The sequence below is a fragment of the Crocodylus porosus genome, unplaced genomic scaffold (assembly GCF_001723895.1).
Source record: "Crocodylus porosus isolate Cpor-Errol unplaced genomic scaffold, CroPor_comp1, whole genome shotgun sequence".
Classification (NCBI taxonomy): Eukaryota; Metazoa; Chordata; order Crocodylia; family Crocodylidae; genus Crocodylus; species Crocodylus porosus.
In genome coordinates this window covers 21,151,815-21,171,063 of record NW_017728914.1, presented here as the reverse complement: position 1 = coordinate 21,171,063, position 19,249 = coordinate 21,151,815, and the positions used below count along the sequence as shown (strand labels likewise).

The 19,249-nt window shown below is 44.8% G+C and overlaps 1 protein-coding gene across 1 annotated transcript in view; it reads right to left on the bottom strand.

The window, feature by feature from the left end:
- Positions 1-4,961: 4,961 nt before the first annotated feature.
- LOC109310025 (neuron-specific protein family member 2) overlaps positions 4,962-19,249 on the bottom strand; it is a 49,318-nt gene continuing 35,030 nt past the window's right edge. Inside the window, exons 4-5 of the mRNA XM_019534968.1 lie at positions 6,657-6,767; positions 4,962-5,171 (exon numbers count right to left, since the gene is read on the bottom strand). Of these exons, the coding sequence (XP_019390513.1) occupies positions 4,980-5,171; positions 6,657-6,767 (303 nt within the window). The 3' untranslated portion in view covers positions 4,962-4,979. The remainder of the gene's footprint in view (positions 5,172-6,656; positions 6,768-19,249) is intronic.

Below are 19,249 nucleotides of genomic sequence, written 5' to 3'. Positions count from 1 at the left end.
CCCCATGGCTACTCTGAGACTGAGCCCTGGTGCAGCCTGGCTGTGTCTTACTGTGGCTTTTAGGGAGATCATTAAGAAACTGAGCTCCTGTTAGCAAGTTGCCCTTTTGGGCTCTATTTCCCAGACAGAGGTTTGCAGCAATGTAGGACAGCCCTTCCAAAACAAGAAAGTTTTTGTTAGGCAAAATGCATTATTTTTGGCGAATGGTGCAAAAGGAAAGGTAAAGCTTACATGCACATCCAGGCTGGCAATAAAGCTCTCTGGCCCCAGATATCCACGATCCTATCTCCCTCCCTGCACTGAGTAGCCGTGGCTATAATACAGCATCCCAGCACCTTGGGTACAAAAGTTCATTGCCCCTGTGTTGCTATAAATATTTTTATGGTGGCACAAGCTAGAAGCAAATGGATGTTCTTGCCCCTTGTCATACTCCAATTGCCCAAAAATGTTTGCACAACCAAACTTAATCCCAGGAGGTGATGCCTTATAGGGGAGGACTGCATGCCTCTGGATGTCCCCTGCAGGAGATTCCTGGAACCTGCAATTCATGGGTTGATTCAGAGCATCCAGAGCCATTGTCCTGCAAGATCTTGCTCCTGAAGCCCCAGGAGCAGCAGGGGCTGGACACTGCAGGAAACAGGCCTGCCAACATCTGTTGCTGCTGATCAATCAGATCATCCATGTCGAGAAACAGTCCAGCACAGCTGATGCCACAAGAAAAATGTACCCCTTGAGTCCCAGAGTTTTCACAGCCTCTTGGCCAACACTGATTAAAAATTACTGTCCGGTGACTGGTCGTCCACTGGATGTTCCAGATTACTCTATTCATTTGTTGACAGCTCCTCATGGCTCATTCACACCAACTCAGGCATGCTACATGACCAACACCTCTCTCTCATGCCCAAGCCCCAGAGAAGAAATGAACCATTTCGTCCCAACTAGGCCTCAGTACAATAGTGGATGGGTAAATGGGGTCATGCAGTGACACAGAAACTCCCCATGATTAATTTGTTTTCAAACATGGAAAACAACCAACACCTTGACTCTTACTATCATTGAGTCCCCTTTCTGTTTCTTCAGAAGAAGGTAGGAGCCCTGTTAGCCACAATCTGCTTTTACCAAAGAAGAGAATTCATGTTAAACTTGAGCCTACCTCCTGCCCAAGGACCTAGTCATCATCAGAGTTGGAAAAATCTGGCAGCCAAGACTGATAGCCCATATAGAGGGCCTCCTTTACGAGGAGCTGATCCCATAAAAATAGCCTGGGATTTGGAGTAGCTGGGGTTTAGCTATGAGGATGAGGGCTTTGTGCAGAGATCAACACAAAGACAAGACTGGTCAAAGGGAGGAAGAGGCAGGAAGTGGAATATATTGAAAAGCATGGTTTAAGGGCCAGACAGCAAGTTCTCCAGACTTACTGAAAATGGAATTGCCTGACAGGCCCACATATAACTCAGACAAATATCCGTGTGTAGTAGTGTTCAACCAGTAGTGGAGGGTGCCATCAAGAAATAGCGGGTGCTTAGGCATCCCATAGAAGGTTCCCCCAGAACATGGTTAATCTGTGAAAACTGCATCTTGTCCAGACCCCCGGGGTACCAGGAACCCCCAGCTCCATGGGGGACAGCAAGCAGTGTGACAGTGTCATTGGCAACTGCTGGCCAAGCCTCTTCAACCTGCACAGAAAGCCAAGGGTCCTATTTGGAGTAGTCAGCTTTAAGAAAAGCTGAAATAAAAGGAAGAAAGATGCTGAAGTTTCAATAGGGTCCCTTTCCATTGCTGTGACTGAAGTAAGTGGCTGATCTTGGAATCCATATTGCAGCTTCTACGTGGCCCATAATAATGGTGTCAATGCAATGTTCAGAGTAATGGAACTTTTAACAGGAGTTGCCTTTTACTGCCCCTTGGCACTATCGGGCCCTAGTTTTATTCTATTCCATATAGAAAGTTGGCGCTTCCTTTATTAGTTTCAGTTATCAAATAATCCCTCTACTCTTTAATACAAGTGATTTGATTCTGGTTGGTATTTTTATTAAAGTAAACAGAGTGCTAAGGTGATAGTAGCAATAGAAATCCCATGGTCAAATTACCCAGGACTCAATTTTGCAGAGAGCACTGTATCCTTTTTAATACATTTTGCAGGTTCCCTGTGGTGACCTCTAATGCCAGCGTGGCTCTTTTTTTTCCAGCAGCTCAATTTCACAGCCCTGAATGTTTTGAAAAGGGAACTCATCCAAAGGATTGATAAAGCTTCTGTGAGCCTTCTGAAATGAGCAAATTTAGAAAGAGAGACACGCTTTGTTTCAAAGAACTGCAGGATTTAAGGAAATACGATCCTCTTTCTTGGCAAGATGGGATGAATGCACTTTTATGTTTCCCTGTGTGGTCAGCCACAAAGTTTGGATACAGATCCAAACTCTCCCAAAGTTCAAGAGTAGCCAGAGCCAGGCTCCTGAGCTAGCCCTTTCACAGGCTGTGTAACAGCGGTGTTGGCGTGCTTTCTCACATAGTATTCTCTTGCAATATTTCTTCTCACTGACCATAAAAGGCCACCCTCCTCAGTGGGAGAATTGTTGAAGTACATCACTGCCACTTGAAATTGTTTGAAAGTCTTTATCAGTCTAGGAAATGGTTCTTAAAAATGGGTGTTTCTAGTAAACTTATAATCTCTGTCAAGCCAGTAAAAATTATTGGCCCTTAGTTTCAATTCCCTCATTCTTGTAGTTGAGGCAGGAATGGAAGCGTGGGACAGAGGTTGCTTTAAGCTACCCTTGTGTCTCTCTAAGCCTTGAGGCAGTCAGTAGCCTGTCCAGCTATAAGTCAGAATAGCCTTGAGGTTACTCTAACTTACACTACACTTCTCAAGGGCCAGCAGGAATACCTGTAGCACAATGTATCCAGGTTGTTCCACCTCCTTGCTTTTTCTATTGCTGTGCCACTTACCAGGGTACCAGGTTGCTATAGACCTTTTGTGCCTATCCCAAGTCCAAAGATGAGATTTTTATCCTCTTTATGGGGCTAGAAGAGCAGCATGCAACTGAGAACAGAGCATGCAACACGTTAGGATTTCAGCAACTCTTGTTCCGAAAGCTGTTTAGTTGAAAAACTGGGGAAAAAAACCAAAGTCCCAAATGTGAGAGGTTCCCCCCGGCCAAGCAATAAGAACAAGGAGATCTCAATGACCCATGCAAGGTTCAAAATTCTCCTTTCCACACAACAGAGCCATCCACACTCAGCATGCGCAGGCACCCAGACATTATATCCCACCACCCTGTTCTCACAGCAACACTGCAGGAGCCAGGCGAAAGAAACCCTCTGGGACAACTGAGACTCTCAGACACATCTAGCTTTATTTTTCCTGTCAGAAAAGTTCAAGAATTACACCAAAAAATACTTCAGTCTTTGCTACCTACTGACAAAAAATACACCACAAAATTATAAATTGTTCGGTGATTGGTTGGCGATCTGCTTTTGGTGTCGGGAGGAGGGTTTTTGTACATTTCAAGTGAAAGATGAATTTACAAGTGAACTATGGAGATGGGAAAGGGAAACGTCAGACGATGGCATTTGGCACTACAGTTTTAGCTACACTATACAGTTATTTATCATGACTCCCGGTAGCCCAGTCCTGCCCTCGTTAACACCATTCAAATCTCTAATATCTGTGTTGGAGGACCATACTCTGCCCAGACTGGATTTTGGTTCCTCTCCTGCCACAGCCACAAATCTGATGAACACACTCCTGAAATGCGAACTTAAATGCCAGACTTGGTGTCCTCCTGCTGTCCATCCTGTGGAGCTCACACTCCCCAAGATACCACATCATTTAGCTGCGGACGAGTCTTGAGTGGTAGCCCTGGACAAAAGGATCCCCTTCCCTCAAGCCTAACAAATCCCATGTTCACGCTCACTGAGATTCATTGCCCGTGCCAGACACTGGGTCTTGTTTTACACTGTGTAGGGCCGAACCAGGCTTGGGGCTTGTTCCAAGTTTTGCAGGTCAACTGATACTTTGAGCTTTGATACCACTTTTTAATCCGTCACTCTAAATACTTATTTCAAAAGTGAAGGGAAAATGAGGCTTAAGGCTTGATCCTGTACAATACTGAGCTTCTCCTGAGAGGCTCCTTAGTTCACTATGGCAGTATTTCTAACAAACTTCACCTCAAAGGATCAGGCCCCATGTAACTCGCCCAAGGTCAGACAAGAAGTATATGACAACACTAAGCCTCACCCCCTAGGTCCCAGTCCTTTGATATTGGCATATTGGCGATCTAAGCACAGTAATAGCTCCATCTGTTACATCCTGTTCTACATTCAAAACACAGTCAGGATTTCATCCTCTTACCACACTGAAGATCTCCAATGGTGCTGATATGCAACAAACTCCTACATCTTTCTATTTCTATTCAGGCCTTAATGTGAATGTGTGTGAGAGTGCATTTCCCTAGCCACTAATTAATTCTGATGCTGTATTTTGTCCAGTTTGCCCATGAGAAGGTCCTCAACTGGGCAAGTTCAACTATGTAACAAGATGCTTTCTAACAAACTTCCCCCACCCCCTCGAAAAGAGGTTTCCAATGTTCTTGCCTGCTCTGGGGGCACAGCTTCCCACCAAAAAGAGAGGTTTGTGGGATTCTCTTTGCTCATTTCCATCCTCCCTGGTTATTTTCGGAATTTGCTTTTTTTGTTTTTTAATTTATTTTTCTAACAAATATTTAAGCAATGATTTTAAAAATATTTGTACATCATAAGTTACAGTCAACATCGAACATGCCTTTGTACAAGAGCTTGACTTGGTTACAAATCAACGAGAACAATGCACGAAAAGAAATATCAATTAGGATGACTCCTGCACTTGAGCTTCATGTATTCTTGTCGTGCTTTAAGCACAGCACCCTCTTGAAACTAGAGCAATGCTTTATAAACATGGTGTACTTTCCCCCCCCCCCCCCCCCTCCCATCACGACAGAGTGACTTTAATGGCCTTCTGTCTTGGCAGCCTTGGCTTCATGGTTTACTGATCCGGAGGAAAGCCAGGGCGATACAGAGCGTGAGCTGGTTTGCTTAGCCATGCTGTAGTGGCTAATGACAGTATAGAATCGGCCCCGGGAGTTGGAATCCTGCGCTGAGTAATAGGCATCCAGGGAGGCAGGGATGCATCGCTTATGCTGGAGAGAGGGAAGAAAGCAGGACAAGTAAGTACCAGTCACATTACCGTACACTCATTTTAAAATCATTTGTTTCTCCTAGATGATTTTTGACCCATCGCATTGATTAGGCTATGGGCTGCCACAGGGACAAGGATACAACTTCCATTAATCAAATGCATTGGATGAAAGAAACTCCAGGGCACAGTCATCAGACTTGAAAACTGCTGGTGATATTGGTGATCCTCAGTGCAGACTGGTTTCTGGAAAGCACAGAACGGGGGTCTAGCCCAGCTGGCAGGAGCAGTGGGAGAGTACATTTGTTAGCTCCTACAGAGCGCTTAGTTGACAGCCCTGGAGGCTGAAGTTCTTTATTCATTCTCAGAACAGATATGGGACAGGCAGAAGCATTATAAGCTTCTTATATGCTGCCCTGCTAGTTTGCCTTATCTGTGTCCTGGAAGAGGAATGGAAGGACAAAGCAGTCTCCATGGTCCTTTTGGAGCTTTTTGTCTGTGCCGAGACTGCCAACTAGTCTTTTCTCTGTTGAGTGAACACTTGTACAGAAACACCTGCACAGAGAAAACCACTTTGCCTTGCAGAGGTTATAAAAGAGCCCTCATACAGTAACAACATTTGACCTGACCTGGACACATTCACTGGGGAGTCGGACATGCAGGATCCCATATACCAAGACCCTAAGCCATCCATTTCCCTCAGTCTAGTGCTATTAAAGAAACTCCCAGATCCAAACTTGTTGAGCTTCTGCAGCACTCAGATTCAGATATGATTCTGGATCCAAAAGACATCACTCGGTCCGAGCTCTGATCTTCTGTGCAGTAGGGGAGTAATTCACAATGACAAATATATCTGCTCCTTAGCTGCTTTTCCACTGCTTTTTGCAGCAGTGAAAACTTCCAGCACCATATTCATTGCAAATGCTTAAGCCATGAATTGTTTTGCAACCTGTTAAACTCTGGGGAGGAGTGAACAGCCTTCTGTGACTATCTGAGATTCACACAGTTGGCTCGCAACATTTGGTCAAAGGAGTCATGTGGTTTCTCACAGTTCCTAAATCAGATGAGAGCAGAAGCATGCTTCATACCGATACTTGCACATGCACATTTTTAAGTCAATGACCTGGGACTTGTGTATGTCCTGCTGAAATTTGCTGGGCAGGGACCTTTATGCCAGTGTAACTCAACTGTATGGCTGTTTGTGGGCAGCAAGCTGTGTGAGTTGCAATGGGCTCATTCAAACTTATTAAAGTTATTCATGGACATTTTTCTGTAGTGTTCACAGAGGTCTAATCCCAGTGATTACAATGCTATGGTAGCTGCTGGAGGAAGATGCAAGTCCACATTTCTCAAGCCCTTTTCCCCTGTCAACACATTCTTGCCAAATGCTCTGTTTGACCCTGATGAAAAATTTAGACTAGACTGGAACCACATTTTCAATTAGATTCTATGCCTATCCCGAGCATTTCATCTGACTGAAATCTCTTACCTTATAAACAAATCCATCTGGGCAACTGTGGTCGTAAGTAAAGGCTTTGTACACCACAAGAAAGACTATGCAGGCAAGGAATGCAAGAGCCAGACTTATGAGAATAGTGACCTACAAAAGAGGGATAATATTACTCCACAGATGTTAAAATGGCATTTGAGCAACCCTGCAATTAAATGACTTATATTAACATCCATCCTAACAGATTGTGCTCTTCGCTGTGTGGTACTTAACTAAGCATGGTAATTGAATGACTTGCTAGATCCAATATCCCTGATTTTTGACATCCCTTTTTCCCTAAGACCTTTGATGAGGCATTTTCTATGTTTAATCCCTTACAAATTTCTAGGTTTTCACTAGGAGATTTACTGTTCTGAAGGGCTTTGTGTTCCCACACTCTCATCTCCCAGTTCAATAGAAAGCAGCTCCATTTTACCCTGCTGCTGTCAACCAGAGGTTACTTGTAGGAGGCATATTCATTGTCTGAGCAGCAGTAGCCAGGCTGCCTCAAAGCCAGAGTAAGATCCTTTTTCTCCTACCTTCACCGGCGGGAGGTAAAAATAAGTCTCTATAACAGTCTTCATCTGTAGGCATTTTAAGTGCTGTTACACACCAGCAAAACAAGGAGTGAGCAACTGGGGGCACAAGACCAACCCCAGGTGCACACTTGGAGCACAAGAACAGCAGCTACTGACACTGCCACAGCCAGTCCAACACCTACTGCCACCCCTGTTGCCACAGTCGCCCAGGCAGTGGTCATTACTCATCTAATGTTACATGGTTAAATTCTACCTACTGTAGAGTGAAGAGGTGCAGAATAGGGACCTGGACTTCTTATGAGTGCCAGGCAAGGTGTAATGAAGACATCTTTCAGTGTGTCTGATAACAGGAGGTGGCAGACATGGTAATGGTCAGGGACATTGCCTTCATGTGTCTGCCAGCCCCGGCTCTGTCACTGAAAACAGCAAACATAATACTCCTTTAAGGAACCTACCAAATGGGCTGCTCCCTGTTGTCTACATGCCACAATGCAGAGCCAGGCAGAGACATTCAAGTGAGTACTAAATGAGCAACTTCCAGTAACAGATTTAGTCAAGTGCATCCAGCTGAGGTGTCTACAGCAGGAGTGGGCAAAATACGGCCCGTGGGCTGGATCTGGCCCGCCAAGCACTTTCATCCGGCCTGCGGCATCGCCAACAAATTGCAGCCCCACCCAGCCCTTCCACCCACAAGGGTGGGAGCAAGGCACCCACGTGTACGCAGACCCTCAAACATACACTATTGCACCACACTCCAACTCTTGTGGGCAGAAGGGCCTGGCCCCGCCAGCAGCAGCTTCGAGGCAGGGCTGCTGCTGCCGCAGCCCCCAGGGACCTGCTCTGCTTGCCCAGTCTCCTGCTGGCTCCAGGCAGCAAGTAGGGAAGCAGGAGGAGTGGAAGGAAATGCAAAGCATGGGGCTTGGGCTGGGACAGTGGAGCCCACGGTGGCAATGCAGAGCTCAGGTGGGCAGCGTGTGGGTGTGAGGGAGGGTGACAGGACATAGGGACCCCCCACACTTCCCCTATGGTGCACAGCCCCAGCAGGCAGCAGCAGCAGGCGGGGCACTCAGGGCACAGGTGCCTGGTGGGGCACGGCTTCAGCCAGTGGGGCACATTGCAGAGAGGAGCGCAGCCTGCCCCCCGTCTGTCGGTATCATCAGAGCTCCCTGCCACTCACGCAGCCCTGCACCTGCCAGGCACAGACGGGCAGTCCCGGGCACTGGACCCGGCTGCCTTCCCCACCTGGGCTGCGCTGCATGGGAGGGAAGCCCCAGGCGCCTTCCCTTAGCGGGCGGGGAAGGCAGCCAGTTCCAGCGCCTGTGGCTTCCCCCCCACGCCTGCTGAGTGCAGGGAATGTCAGCAATACAGATGGCCCAGTGGGGGGCTGCACTCTTCACTGCAATGTGCAGCGCTGCCAGAGTCGCACCCCACCAGGCACCGTGTGTTGAGCACCCTGCCTGCCGCTGCTGTGCTATTAAGAAAGTGTGGGGGTCCCCACACCCCTGCACACTCCCTCACACCCCACAGATGCCACACGCCCACACCCTTACCCCCACACTCCCCGCATATACACAACCCTCCAACACACCCTATGCCCCCTCACACGCAGCCACAGCTCCTCACAACCCCCCCACAACCTACCATATACACACATCCCCACATCCCACCATACACACACACACACCGTGCACACACACACTCATGCACACACATCCACACTCTACCACGGCTACACCTGCACACCCACACCCCACCACACACACACACACACACCATACATACACCCACACCCACTCCCCACCATACATATATACGCACACGCACACACACACTCCACCGTACACACACACACATGCACACACCCACACCCCACCATGCACATACCCCCACCCCACCATACACACACACACATGCACACACCCACAATATACAAGACTAAGAATTTATTTTTGAGTTATTATGCAATTACCTCTATATACAGTATGTGGACACAAATCATGCCAAAAATATTTTTCACAATAAAATTAAAATATCTCGCTGAGGTCATCTGATCCCAGCACTCTTTCCCGCCCAAGTGCAGAGGGCTGGACCCGAAGATCTGTAAGGTCCCTTCCAGCCCCAAACAACTATGAAACGATGTTGTAGTAGGTGCTTGACTTTTAGTGTGATTTGGTTTTAGTCTGGTTCTGAAATGGCAACCCCCGCCCCAAGGAGTATTTCTGCGGGGCAAGGGGAAGAACATCCAGTGGCAAAGGTCAGGGGTTAGGGGTAGGATTTCCAGTCCCAAGATGGCAACAAGGTGCAGGGCAGCTGTCAGGGGGCAGGGCCACCCATGCGGCCTTCGACAGCTCACCAAAACTCATTAAGTGGCCCCCCACCAGAAATAATTGCCCACCCCTGGCCTACAGTGTGCTGCCTGCAGACATGTCCTAGGTGTGTTGCCCCTCTGAGGCAGCTTCCTCCTCTCCAAACCATCCTGGTCTTCTTCAAACAGAGTTACCAGCTCTATTCTAAAGTTCACTCAGAGGAACGGCTCCTGCTGCTCTCACGCAGGCACTGCTCTTGTTGAAAGATAGAACATTGTCCTGAAATGCTCCTAGAGATTCTGCTGAAGCTGGTCTGAGGTGCAAGTCTTTTAATGAAACTCCAAATCAGGTGAATTTTGCTTCGTATCCTGTTTCACTGTGAACATCTGCCTCTGCTCTAGCATGAATCCTTCTACAGCCTGGCAGGTTCCAGCAAGTGATTGGGGGTTGCAGAGTAGAAAGGCTTCAGCTCTTCAGTGTGCACCAGTGCTGCCAATACCATAACCACTCAATTCTGTCAAGGCTGCTGCTTCCTGCTGAATTGGATTCACATTAATCTTCCCTGGGGCTCAGATACAGCCCACTGCATTACCATGCAAAGCAGAGACCATAATCAAATGAACTCAAGTCCTGGGATGACAGCAATAAGGGCTGCGATGGAGGGCAAACTGAAAACTCCTGGGAGAGAGAGTTTGTGCTATGGATATCTCACCCACTTGCTTGGCTGGCTGGACAGAATGGGAGCAGCATCTCAAAAGGGACCCAAAGCTTGTCCCACGCTGCACAGTACCTGCCTGCATTGGTGACTGCATTGATGACTGGGACTGTAATGCTAGAGGTTTTAATGGTGGGTCCCCTTAAAAAGGTGTGGGTACCTACATTGAAGAGTTAAAGCAAAGAGTTCTGTCCTGCCACTTGCTACTACAAAACAGAGAGATGCAGGGGGAATCTGATCAGCATTGCACCAGTGTAAAAATAGAAAACAGAGGACACAGTCTGTTAAAAGGTTTGCCCAGTCCAGCCAAGCCCAGTGGAGAACTGGCCCTGTAAGTTTCACTGGTTTCCATTTTGGCTGTCTGCTTCCTTCCCAGTGCATCTGTCTGCCAAGTGAAAACAAGCTATTACCTGCTCCCTTCCCACCTAGTGGTAAGGTGCTGTAATAGTGCCTGCGACCTCTGAACTATTGCATTCCTGTCCGTTCCTGACCCCAGGGTAATTGGAATTGGTAAACAAACCCATAGTAAATTATAGCAGGGTATGTAAACATTTGTCCACACCCCTATCAGTTTTATGTTATTTAATACTATTATATCACTATATTATTTATACAACATATGCATAATGGTATGCATTATCGACATGGTATTCTATAATAAATATCATGACTTATACAACAGGGCCCACAATACCATAATGATGCATACCAGTACTGCAGACCTATACTCAGCAGCCTTAATGATATTAAGAAAAAGCAAAATGCAGAAATATTTCTTATGACAAAGTGAACAAGTTAGTCTAGAACAGTAGATGGACTTTGCAGGAGAGCAAAGGTGGGTACATTTCAGAACCTGCGGGTAATACCAATGAACCGATTAAAAACAGCTGAATACCGGATCATGGTGAAATTCTGCTTTTATTTTTTGCTCAGCAGAGAAGTCGGAGAGCCAATTCTGAGAGCAGCTGGAAATCTGAGAGCCAATATGATATGCAATCCCTACATGGGCTCAGAGAAGCTGTTGGAACTGCTTGCAAAGCAAGAACAGACCTTTTGGCCTAGCAAATACTGCAGAAAGATGTACCACCTGGTATGATGTATTCCCAAGCACGCTGCACATTAGGTCTATTACTGAGTGCAGCTACAGCAAACCTGGCAACGCTGGCAATGCTTACCCTATGATGGGTAGTGCAGACAAAGCGGAGTTCCTAGGGGATCTTGTGAGGATGCTGAATGGAAACACTGCTACTACATCTATGAGGCCACTGCTGAGCTTAACTCAGGAAGAGTCCAGATCATGGGAAAGTAGAAGGAAAATGAACGTCCTCTGTCTGAAATGATTAATTCGACCCTCCTTGAGATAGAAAGTTTCAGAATTAAATGTAAATAGGTGAGGAACCTGCATGAGCTAGAAGCTGATGTTACTGCTCAGTGACTGAAAGTCAAGGACTTCACTGAATTCTGCAACCTTCTCTGGCATCATAATCCTTTCAAAGATAAACTGTAGCAATCGAAGCCATGGCTCCCCTGAGAGCGAATGTTCAAACTAACCTTCTCCTTGGGGCCTGATTCACTGAAAAATGTGTCATGAGTACAAAGCATCTACGGAGAGGCAGTTGTAGTCCAATAGCACTTGTTAAGAGCTCACTTAGGCCTTTGCTAAAAGGAAAGCCCATTTACACGAGGAGCACGAGCTATGGCCACAAAGATCTTGGCTCATTTCTGTTCATCTTGACTCAGGTTTGCATCAGAACTTGAACAGGTATTAACGTATTATTATTTCATACCTAGATTATGCCAGCCCCACAGTCCCCAAGCAGCCACCACCCTGCCCTTCACATTTTGTTGCACAGGAAGGGATGCAGGTGAGGTCCCAGACAGATGGACAGGTAGTAGTTTTCAGGGTGGTAAAAGAAGCTGAAAAAGAGTAGAAGCATCACAGTGGCAAATCAAGATGAGGGCCCTTTTCTGCTAAATGCTATACAAAGACATGGTTTCTGCCCTGAAAAGTTTAGTGTTTGACCTATTTAGCTGGGTGAGTCCCGTTGTGAATTGACCGGATGGCGCTATGGCAAGACTTGTATGTTGCTCTATTAGCATGAGAGCTTATAGGAGATCCCTTGCCTCTGGTGAGAGACTGTAGAGAACATTTAGCCATGTGGTGGTTTTGCTCAGGCCTGGCTTCAGTGTACAGAAGAGTCTCACCAATCTTGTTATTATGAGTGGCTTGAAGTAAACTGATTCAGGATCAGTGTTAACATAAGAGCAAAGAAGGGTATACAAAGGTCTACTGATGACAGTGCATGAAAACAGCTCATGTAACCACACTTGGCAAAAAGTACCTTCTCCTTCTACCTAGCAAGAAGCTATTCATCTTCTAACTTCCTTTCCAATTACCTTGACCCTTCTCTGCTAGGGCTACAGTAACACCCCCCTAGAGCTTTCACTGCCTTGGCGTTCAGTTCCTTTCTGCGTCCTGGGTCTACAGCACAACTTCCTGCTCTCTCAAGACCAGTTCTAAACACTAGGCTAATTTGCTATTTGAGAAGAGGATGGAAATGGAGTCTTGTCCCTAAACTTTGAGGTCAACATCTCCCTCATTCAGCGACCCATGTTGCCTCTTGCCATCCCAAACCAGTTGCCAAGGGTCCATTCTAGCCTTCTGTCACTGAGCCAGAAACATGTTACTCGTTTCCTTTGCAAGGGGAAACACTAATCTAAGGGCAGATCTGCCCTGCAATCTGTTATAACTCATCTCCTGTAGACATATCTAAGCTAGCTTCAAACTAGCTAATTCAGGAACTGGTAGCATTGTAGAAACCGCCACATGACACTCAGTACAGACTTAACCACATGAATATTACCCATGTCTCAGGTGAAATTATCAATCTATGCTGAGCTTGGCAACACTGCTAACAGTACCTGAGCTAAGGTAAAGTGAATTCAGGGCTTAGGGCATGTCTCTTATGCTGCTAAACTCCAGAAAAAAATACTCCATACATGAATGAACATCAGTAATTTGTCACCGTCGGTCCCTTTGCCCTTCGTCTGCCCATTGAGCCTCCTAGGTGAATAAATGCTCCTTGGCATATCCTTCTGCTGTAGCAAGCTGCTAGTTCCCATCTCATACCCTCTTAGAACCAGGTCTTTCCTTCCAGAATCCCTTCCCCTCCTTGTGCAATTGAACACACGCTCCTCTCTCCCACAGTTCCATGCACTTGCAAAATTACAGCGTGACACAACATTATACACGATGCTACATCATGTAAAATTGCTCTGGGATGAAATGTCACAGAAGATGTTAAAACCCAGGGGAAATGGGGAAGAGAAATCCACTGAGGGATAATTTTACCAGGCTAGAGCCGAGATCCAGCTTTCTAGCTCTTCCTGAAAACACAAAGCTTCATTAACATTCAAATATCAAAGAATCACAGAGCTGCAATACCTAATAAACCTCCACTTTTTTTTTATGAATAACATGAACCTTGGCAGTCTCAAAGCAATATAAACACTCACATAGGGGAAATAAAATTTAGTGAGACAGAGAAACCTGTGAGCACTGCAGGCATGAGTCTGTCATGTGTGACTGCTAGATTGGGGAAAGAGGCATGTTTTTGACCTCTTCCCCAGCTGGGATATCCCCAAAGACTGGCTAAAAGGAGGTCTCCTAGTAGGAGACCACTCTGCTGAAACAGAGACACGAGAACAAAAAAAATCACCCTTATTTCAATGTACAATGACTACCACTGGGAATCAAGGACCTGATCCAAAGCCAGTGAACCCAATGAAAGGAATTGTATCACCTTCGGCATGCTTCAGATCAGGGTGCAAATTCTCCTCCTGTCTTCCCTTCCCAGAGACAAAGAAATGCTTCCTTTTGTCTATATCATGTATAAAAATGAAAGCACCCTGCTTTTCCAAACATTAAAAGGGGTTCACTATAATGAGATGACTACCTATTTGTCTGGTAACCTGGCTCTCATAAGTCATCATAACCTAAGTCTGAGCATCCATCTCACCAAGTCTGATTTCCATGGCTGCCCATTTTTTCATCAAAAATTCCCTTTGACTCTCTTCAGCCACAGTGAAAAGGCTTTTAAAAAAGCAAAACCCAGAACAATGCTGGGTTCAGACAGCAGGGTGTTCTTTTAATAACCACTTATATTTCAAGGTTTCTACATTTTTATTTCTCACTTTTCCCTCAGCAGTTTTTTCCATCTTTCTGGTCTGCTGTTTTTTCCTGAAGTGCTGAGCTCCCATATTTCCAGCTGAAGTCAGTGAGAGCTGATGGTACTCTGAAAATCAGGCCACTTAGCCATTGCTTTTCTTTTCCCAGGAATTTGGTGGTTCCCTGACTTCTTGGAAAGGGTCTGATTCTGCAATGCTCTCTCACACCCTGGCACTTGGTCTGGTGTTGAACTCCATGGATTATCAATGGATTTCAGTTGGGCACGTACCCAGAGTTCATTGCAAGATGGGAGTCTTAGAGATTTAAGAAATGTGAGATCGCTAAAAAATACCAGCAGACAAATCCTTCGTGCCTTAATCACATGAACAGATCTAGTGATGCCGAGGAGGTTCCTAAAGTGTACACCGAAGCAGATATTTAGAAAGAAGAATGTTTCAGACAACTTAGGAGTTATTTTTTCTATCAGCAAATGGCAAAAATTTGCCTCAAATTTATGCACTGTTTGAATGGATCTGCCAATTATTTTTCAAATGTTGTTTCTGCTCTATGAATTGAATGCAGACAGTTCGCTCATAGCATTCAACATATAAGCTGTATAGATGAGCTGCGGTTGTGGCTTTTCACATAAGTCATATGTTATCTGCATTCCCCTCTGAATTAATGTAACTTATAATTATGGTGCTTTTATCAAGGCTTGTGCTTCCACATATAAGCTTGGCTTTCAGTGAATTTATATTCTGTTATAGTATTCATGCTGGTCTAAAAATATCAGTACATACAATAACAAATGGTACAGAGAAGGTGAATCAAGTGTACATTTTAACCCTTCTCATGGTATAAGTGGAGGTCTAAAGGAAATAAGACATATGAAGAACTAAAGGTTCTCCACAAGATGCTGACTGCACAGTCATTACTGAGCAGTCATTTATTACGTGTTTACTAAAGTACTAGTAAAGAAATACTGCAGTTAGTATGCAGTAGTGTTGCAGAACGGCTTTTAGGTAACACTGATGATGCAGTGGTAATGAGCTACTGCGCGGTCAGCATCTCGTGTAGACGTGCCCAAGGATATTCTTTTTTGATCACTATGTAATTAAGATAAAGAACTCACACCAATAGATATCATTGCTTGTAAGAGTTCAGTATGAGTCCCAAAACAATTTAAAATTGATGTTGATAATATTCATGATGACATAAATTAGGACTAAAAAATATACACGATAAAAAAGTATTAGAACATAAGCCAGTCTTTAAGGCCCACTCCACAAAGGTATTTAGGCACCTATCCCCTATTTAGGTTCCTAACTCCTGCTGAAGTCAATGGCAATCAGTTAAACACCTAAATAACTTTGTAGCATAGGGCACAAGTGCCTTTATGTGTTTTATCTATGTGTGCATCTTCCTTTGAAGAATTTGGCATTCAAAATAAAAAGAATTCTAGACCAGTTAGGCCATTGGCTAGATCTGCAGAAAGAGGGAGTTAGCTGTTAGTCTGGAGTCAGGCAGAAGGCAGGGTAGATTTGCACCTTTATAGACTAACTAAATCAAAGATGTATAGCATACATTTTCCTAAGCATCTGATGACTTACGTCATCAGATCCTTTGAAGGGACTGAAGAAAGCAGAACGGCTACACAGAAAGCATGGCTCTAGATCGGGGGCACGTCTACATGTGTGTTAATGTACTGTAATTACAGCACATTAAGTTTAGTACCTGTAATAGCTGGCACTAATTTACTGTGCTGTAATCGGCACTACTGTGCAGTAGCACCTGAGCATGTCTTCTAGGTAACACTAATGCACAGTAGACTAATTCTACTGCACGTTAGCACATTAGCATAGCTATCGCCATGATGCACTAATGCACAGCAAAATGAAACTACTGTGCTTTTAGCATCTCATGTAGATACAGCCAGGGAGTCCTACAGTTACAATAGAGTCCTAAAACTGCAGCCGCTCAAATCAGCAGTCAGACTCAGACAACCTGCTACAATTCCAACCCCAAGACAAAGATAACAGAATCTCTTTGGTTGTCACCTATAGATCCCAGCTTGAACACCTCCGACATATTATTAATGGCCTTCACCCAGCCTTCACCCCATCCAAAAAAATGTCAACCATCTCAAGATAATTATAAAGGACAAATCTGTCCTGGCTTACTGGCCGCTGCACAACCTCAAACAGCATCTCTCCATCAACAGACTACCTAACTCCTATTCTTACCAAAGCACTACCCATTGTTTCAGACCCAGATGCTAGCTGTCCACTCACATCATCACCCCCTCAACACAGACGACATCATCACTAAACCAAATAACATGGATAACATCCAAGGCTCATTTACCTGCATCTCTACCAATGCCAGAGACATCATCACTTGCTTACAGTGACCCTTTGCTGCCTACATTGGACAAGCAAGGTAACCCTTACGTGTAAGAATGAATTAACACTGATATGCCATCAACACCAGAAAAACAGACAAACGTGTGGCAGAACACTTCCTGGCTATTTATTCATTAGATTTATATCCCTCTCTGTCCCCCATCACTGACCTCAGAGTGGCTGTTCTTAGACAACAAAACTTTAAAAACAAACTTGAATGGGAAATTGCAAAACAAGAAATCATCCACAGACTGGATTGTATTAAGTATAGTCTCGGCCAAGAATACAGGATTCTTATTCTGTTACCTGGATAGCTTTTATAAGCCATATGCCCCTCAGTGGGTTAACTGTTTTTTTTTTTCTATTTCCTATCTTCCTTGCCCCTCTCAGCAGTGGCACCTCCTTTTTCCTCCCCGCTTCCCTACCCTTTTTAGTCTAATCACTGCTCTGCTTCCTGCAGTCCCTTGACAGTGTCTGATAAAGCAAGTCCTCTGCTTATGAAAGCTTATGATATACATCTTTGATTTAGTTAGTCTATAAGGTGCAGATCTACCCTACTTTCTGCCAGCTCATCAGAGCAATTCCTGTGCTCTGCTATTAAAACTTAATCACAAGATGCAACAAGTAGTTGTCATTGACTGGACAATTATGTGACATTTCACTTACAATCTCATCCATGAAGAGCTACTGTGTTTTGTACAAGAAGAAAGAGTCTATATAGGGGAAACTTCGCACTTCAGTGTTTCTACAGGATTTCTGTCAAGATAATTTTCATAGAAGGGCATAATACCAATGAAAGACAAGTCTCTTTCCATTTGAGGGACTTGGATCGATTAATACCATTCCATTTGGAAACCTATAAAGTCAATTGACAATGCAGTTCATTGCACACACACAAAAAAATCATTAATCAATTTGTCACAGGGTCAGTCCCCAAAGCTTCTGATAATCAGTAGGAAGACTTGGGCTGTGAAGGCATCTCTCTATGAACTCAAGATGATTTCATGAAATGGATTTACAGTTGTCACTAAAATAATAGAGCACTTATTTTCCTTTTCCATAACTTTACAAGCTGATAAGACACTTGACTCAGGCAACACTGAGTCAAGTCACATAGAAATCATCTATTACTATTTAGAAAAGCTGGACATGTACAAATCCATGGGACCGGACACGATGCACCTCAGGGTGGTGAGGGAGTTGGCCGATGTGATTGCAGAGCTACTGGCCATTATCTTTGAAAACTCATGGTGATCAGGAGAGGTCCCAGACAACTGAAAAAGGATGCTCCACTTTAAGAAAGGGAAGAAGGGGTATCCATACCAGTCAGCTTCACCTCAGGTCCTGGGAAAATCATGGAGCAGATCCTCAAGAAATCCATTTCTAAGCACTTGGAGAAGATGATTAAAAACAGTCATCATGGATTCATCAATGACAAGTCATGCCTGATCAACTGTGGTCCTGGTTTTCTCTGTTAAAAAAAAATCCCCAATTCTCTGATTTTAAAAAATCCCCAAAATCTACATTTTTCTGTGATTAAAACAAAATGCCACTATACAGTTTTTGGATTGATATAATATTTTGTTTTAATCACGTAAAAATGTGGATTTTTAGGGGGATTTTAAGTCAGAGAATTTTGGACTTTTTTTAATCAGAGGAAACCAGGAACCCCGCTGATCAACCCAATTGTCTTCTATGATGAGGACACTGACTCTATGGATGAGGAGAAAGCAGTGCACATGATATACCTTGACTTTAGCAAGGCTTTTAATACTGTCTCCCACAACATTCTTGCAAGCAAGCCGAGGAAGTACAGATTGGATGAATGGATGGTAAGGTAGATAAAAAGCTGAATGAATTCTTAGGCTCAAAAGGTAAGGAGTAAGGATAGGATTCAGGGAGACCTAGACAAAATGGGCAACTGGAACAAAAGAAATCTCATAAGTTTCAATAAGGAAAACTGCAAAGTCCTGTACTTAGGCTGGAACAATCCCATGCACTGGTATGGCTTGGGACTGTCTAAGTAGCAGCTCTGCAAAAATAGACTTGGGGGTTGCAGTGAACAAGAAGCTCAATATAAGCCAACAGTGTGCCCTTGCTGCAAATAAAGCTAACAGCATAGTAGAAGCATTGCCAGCAGATCCAAGGAAGTGATTCTTCCCCTCTACTTGGCACTGTTGAGGCCACATCTGGAGTAGTGTGTCCAGTTTTGCCCCTCCCCCCCAAAAAAGGATGTAGATAAATGGGAGAGAGTCCAGTGGAGGGAACAAAAATGTTTCAGGGGCTAAGGTACTTATGAAAAGAGGCGGAGGGAACTTGATTTATTTAGTTGGGAGAAGAGAAGACTGAGGAGATTTAATAGCAGCCTTCAGCTACCTGAAGGGGATTGAGTTAAACTTTTCTCAATGGTGGCAGATGACAGAACAAGGAGCAATGGTCCCAAGTTGCAGCAAGGGAGGCTTA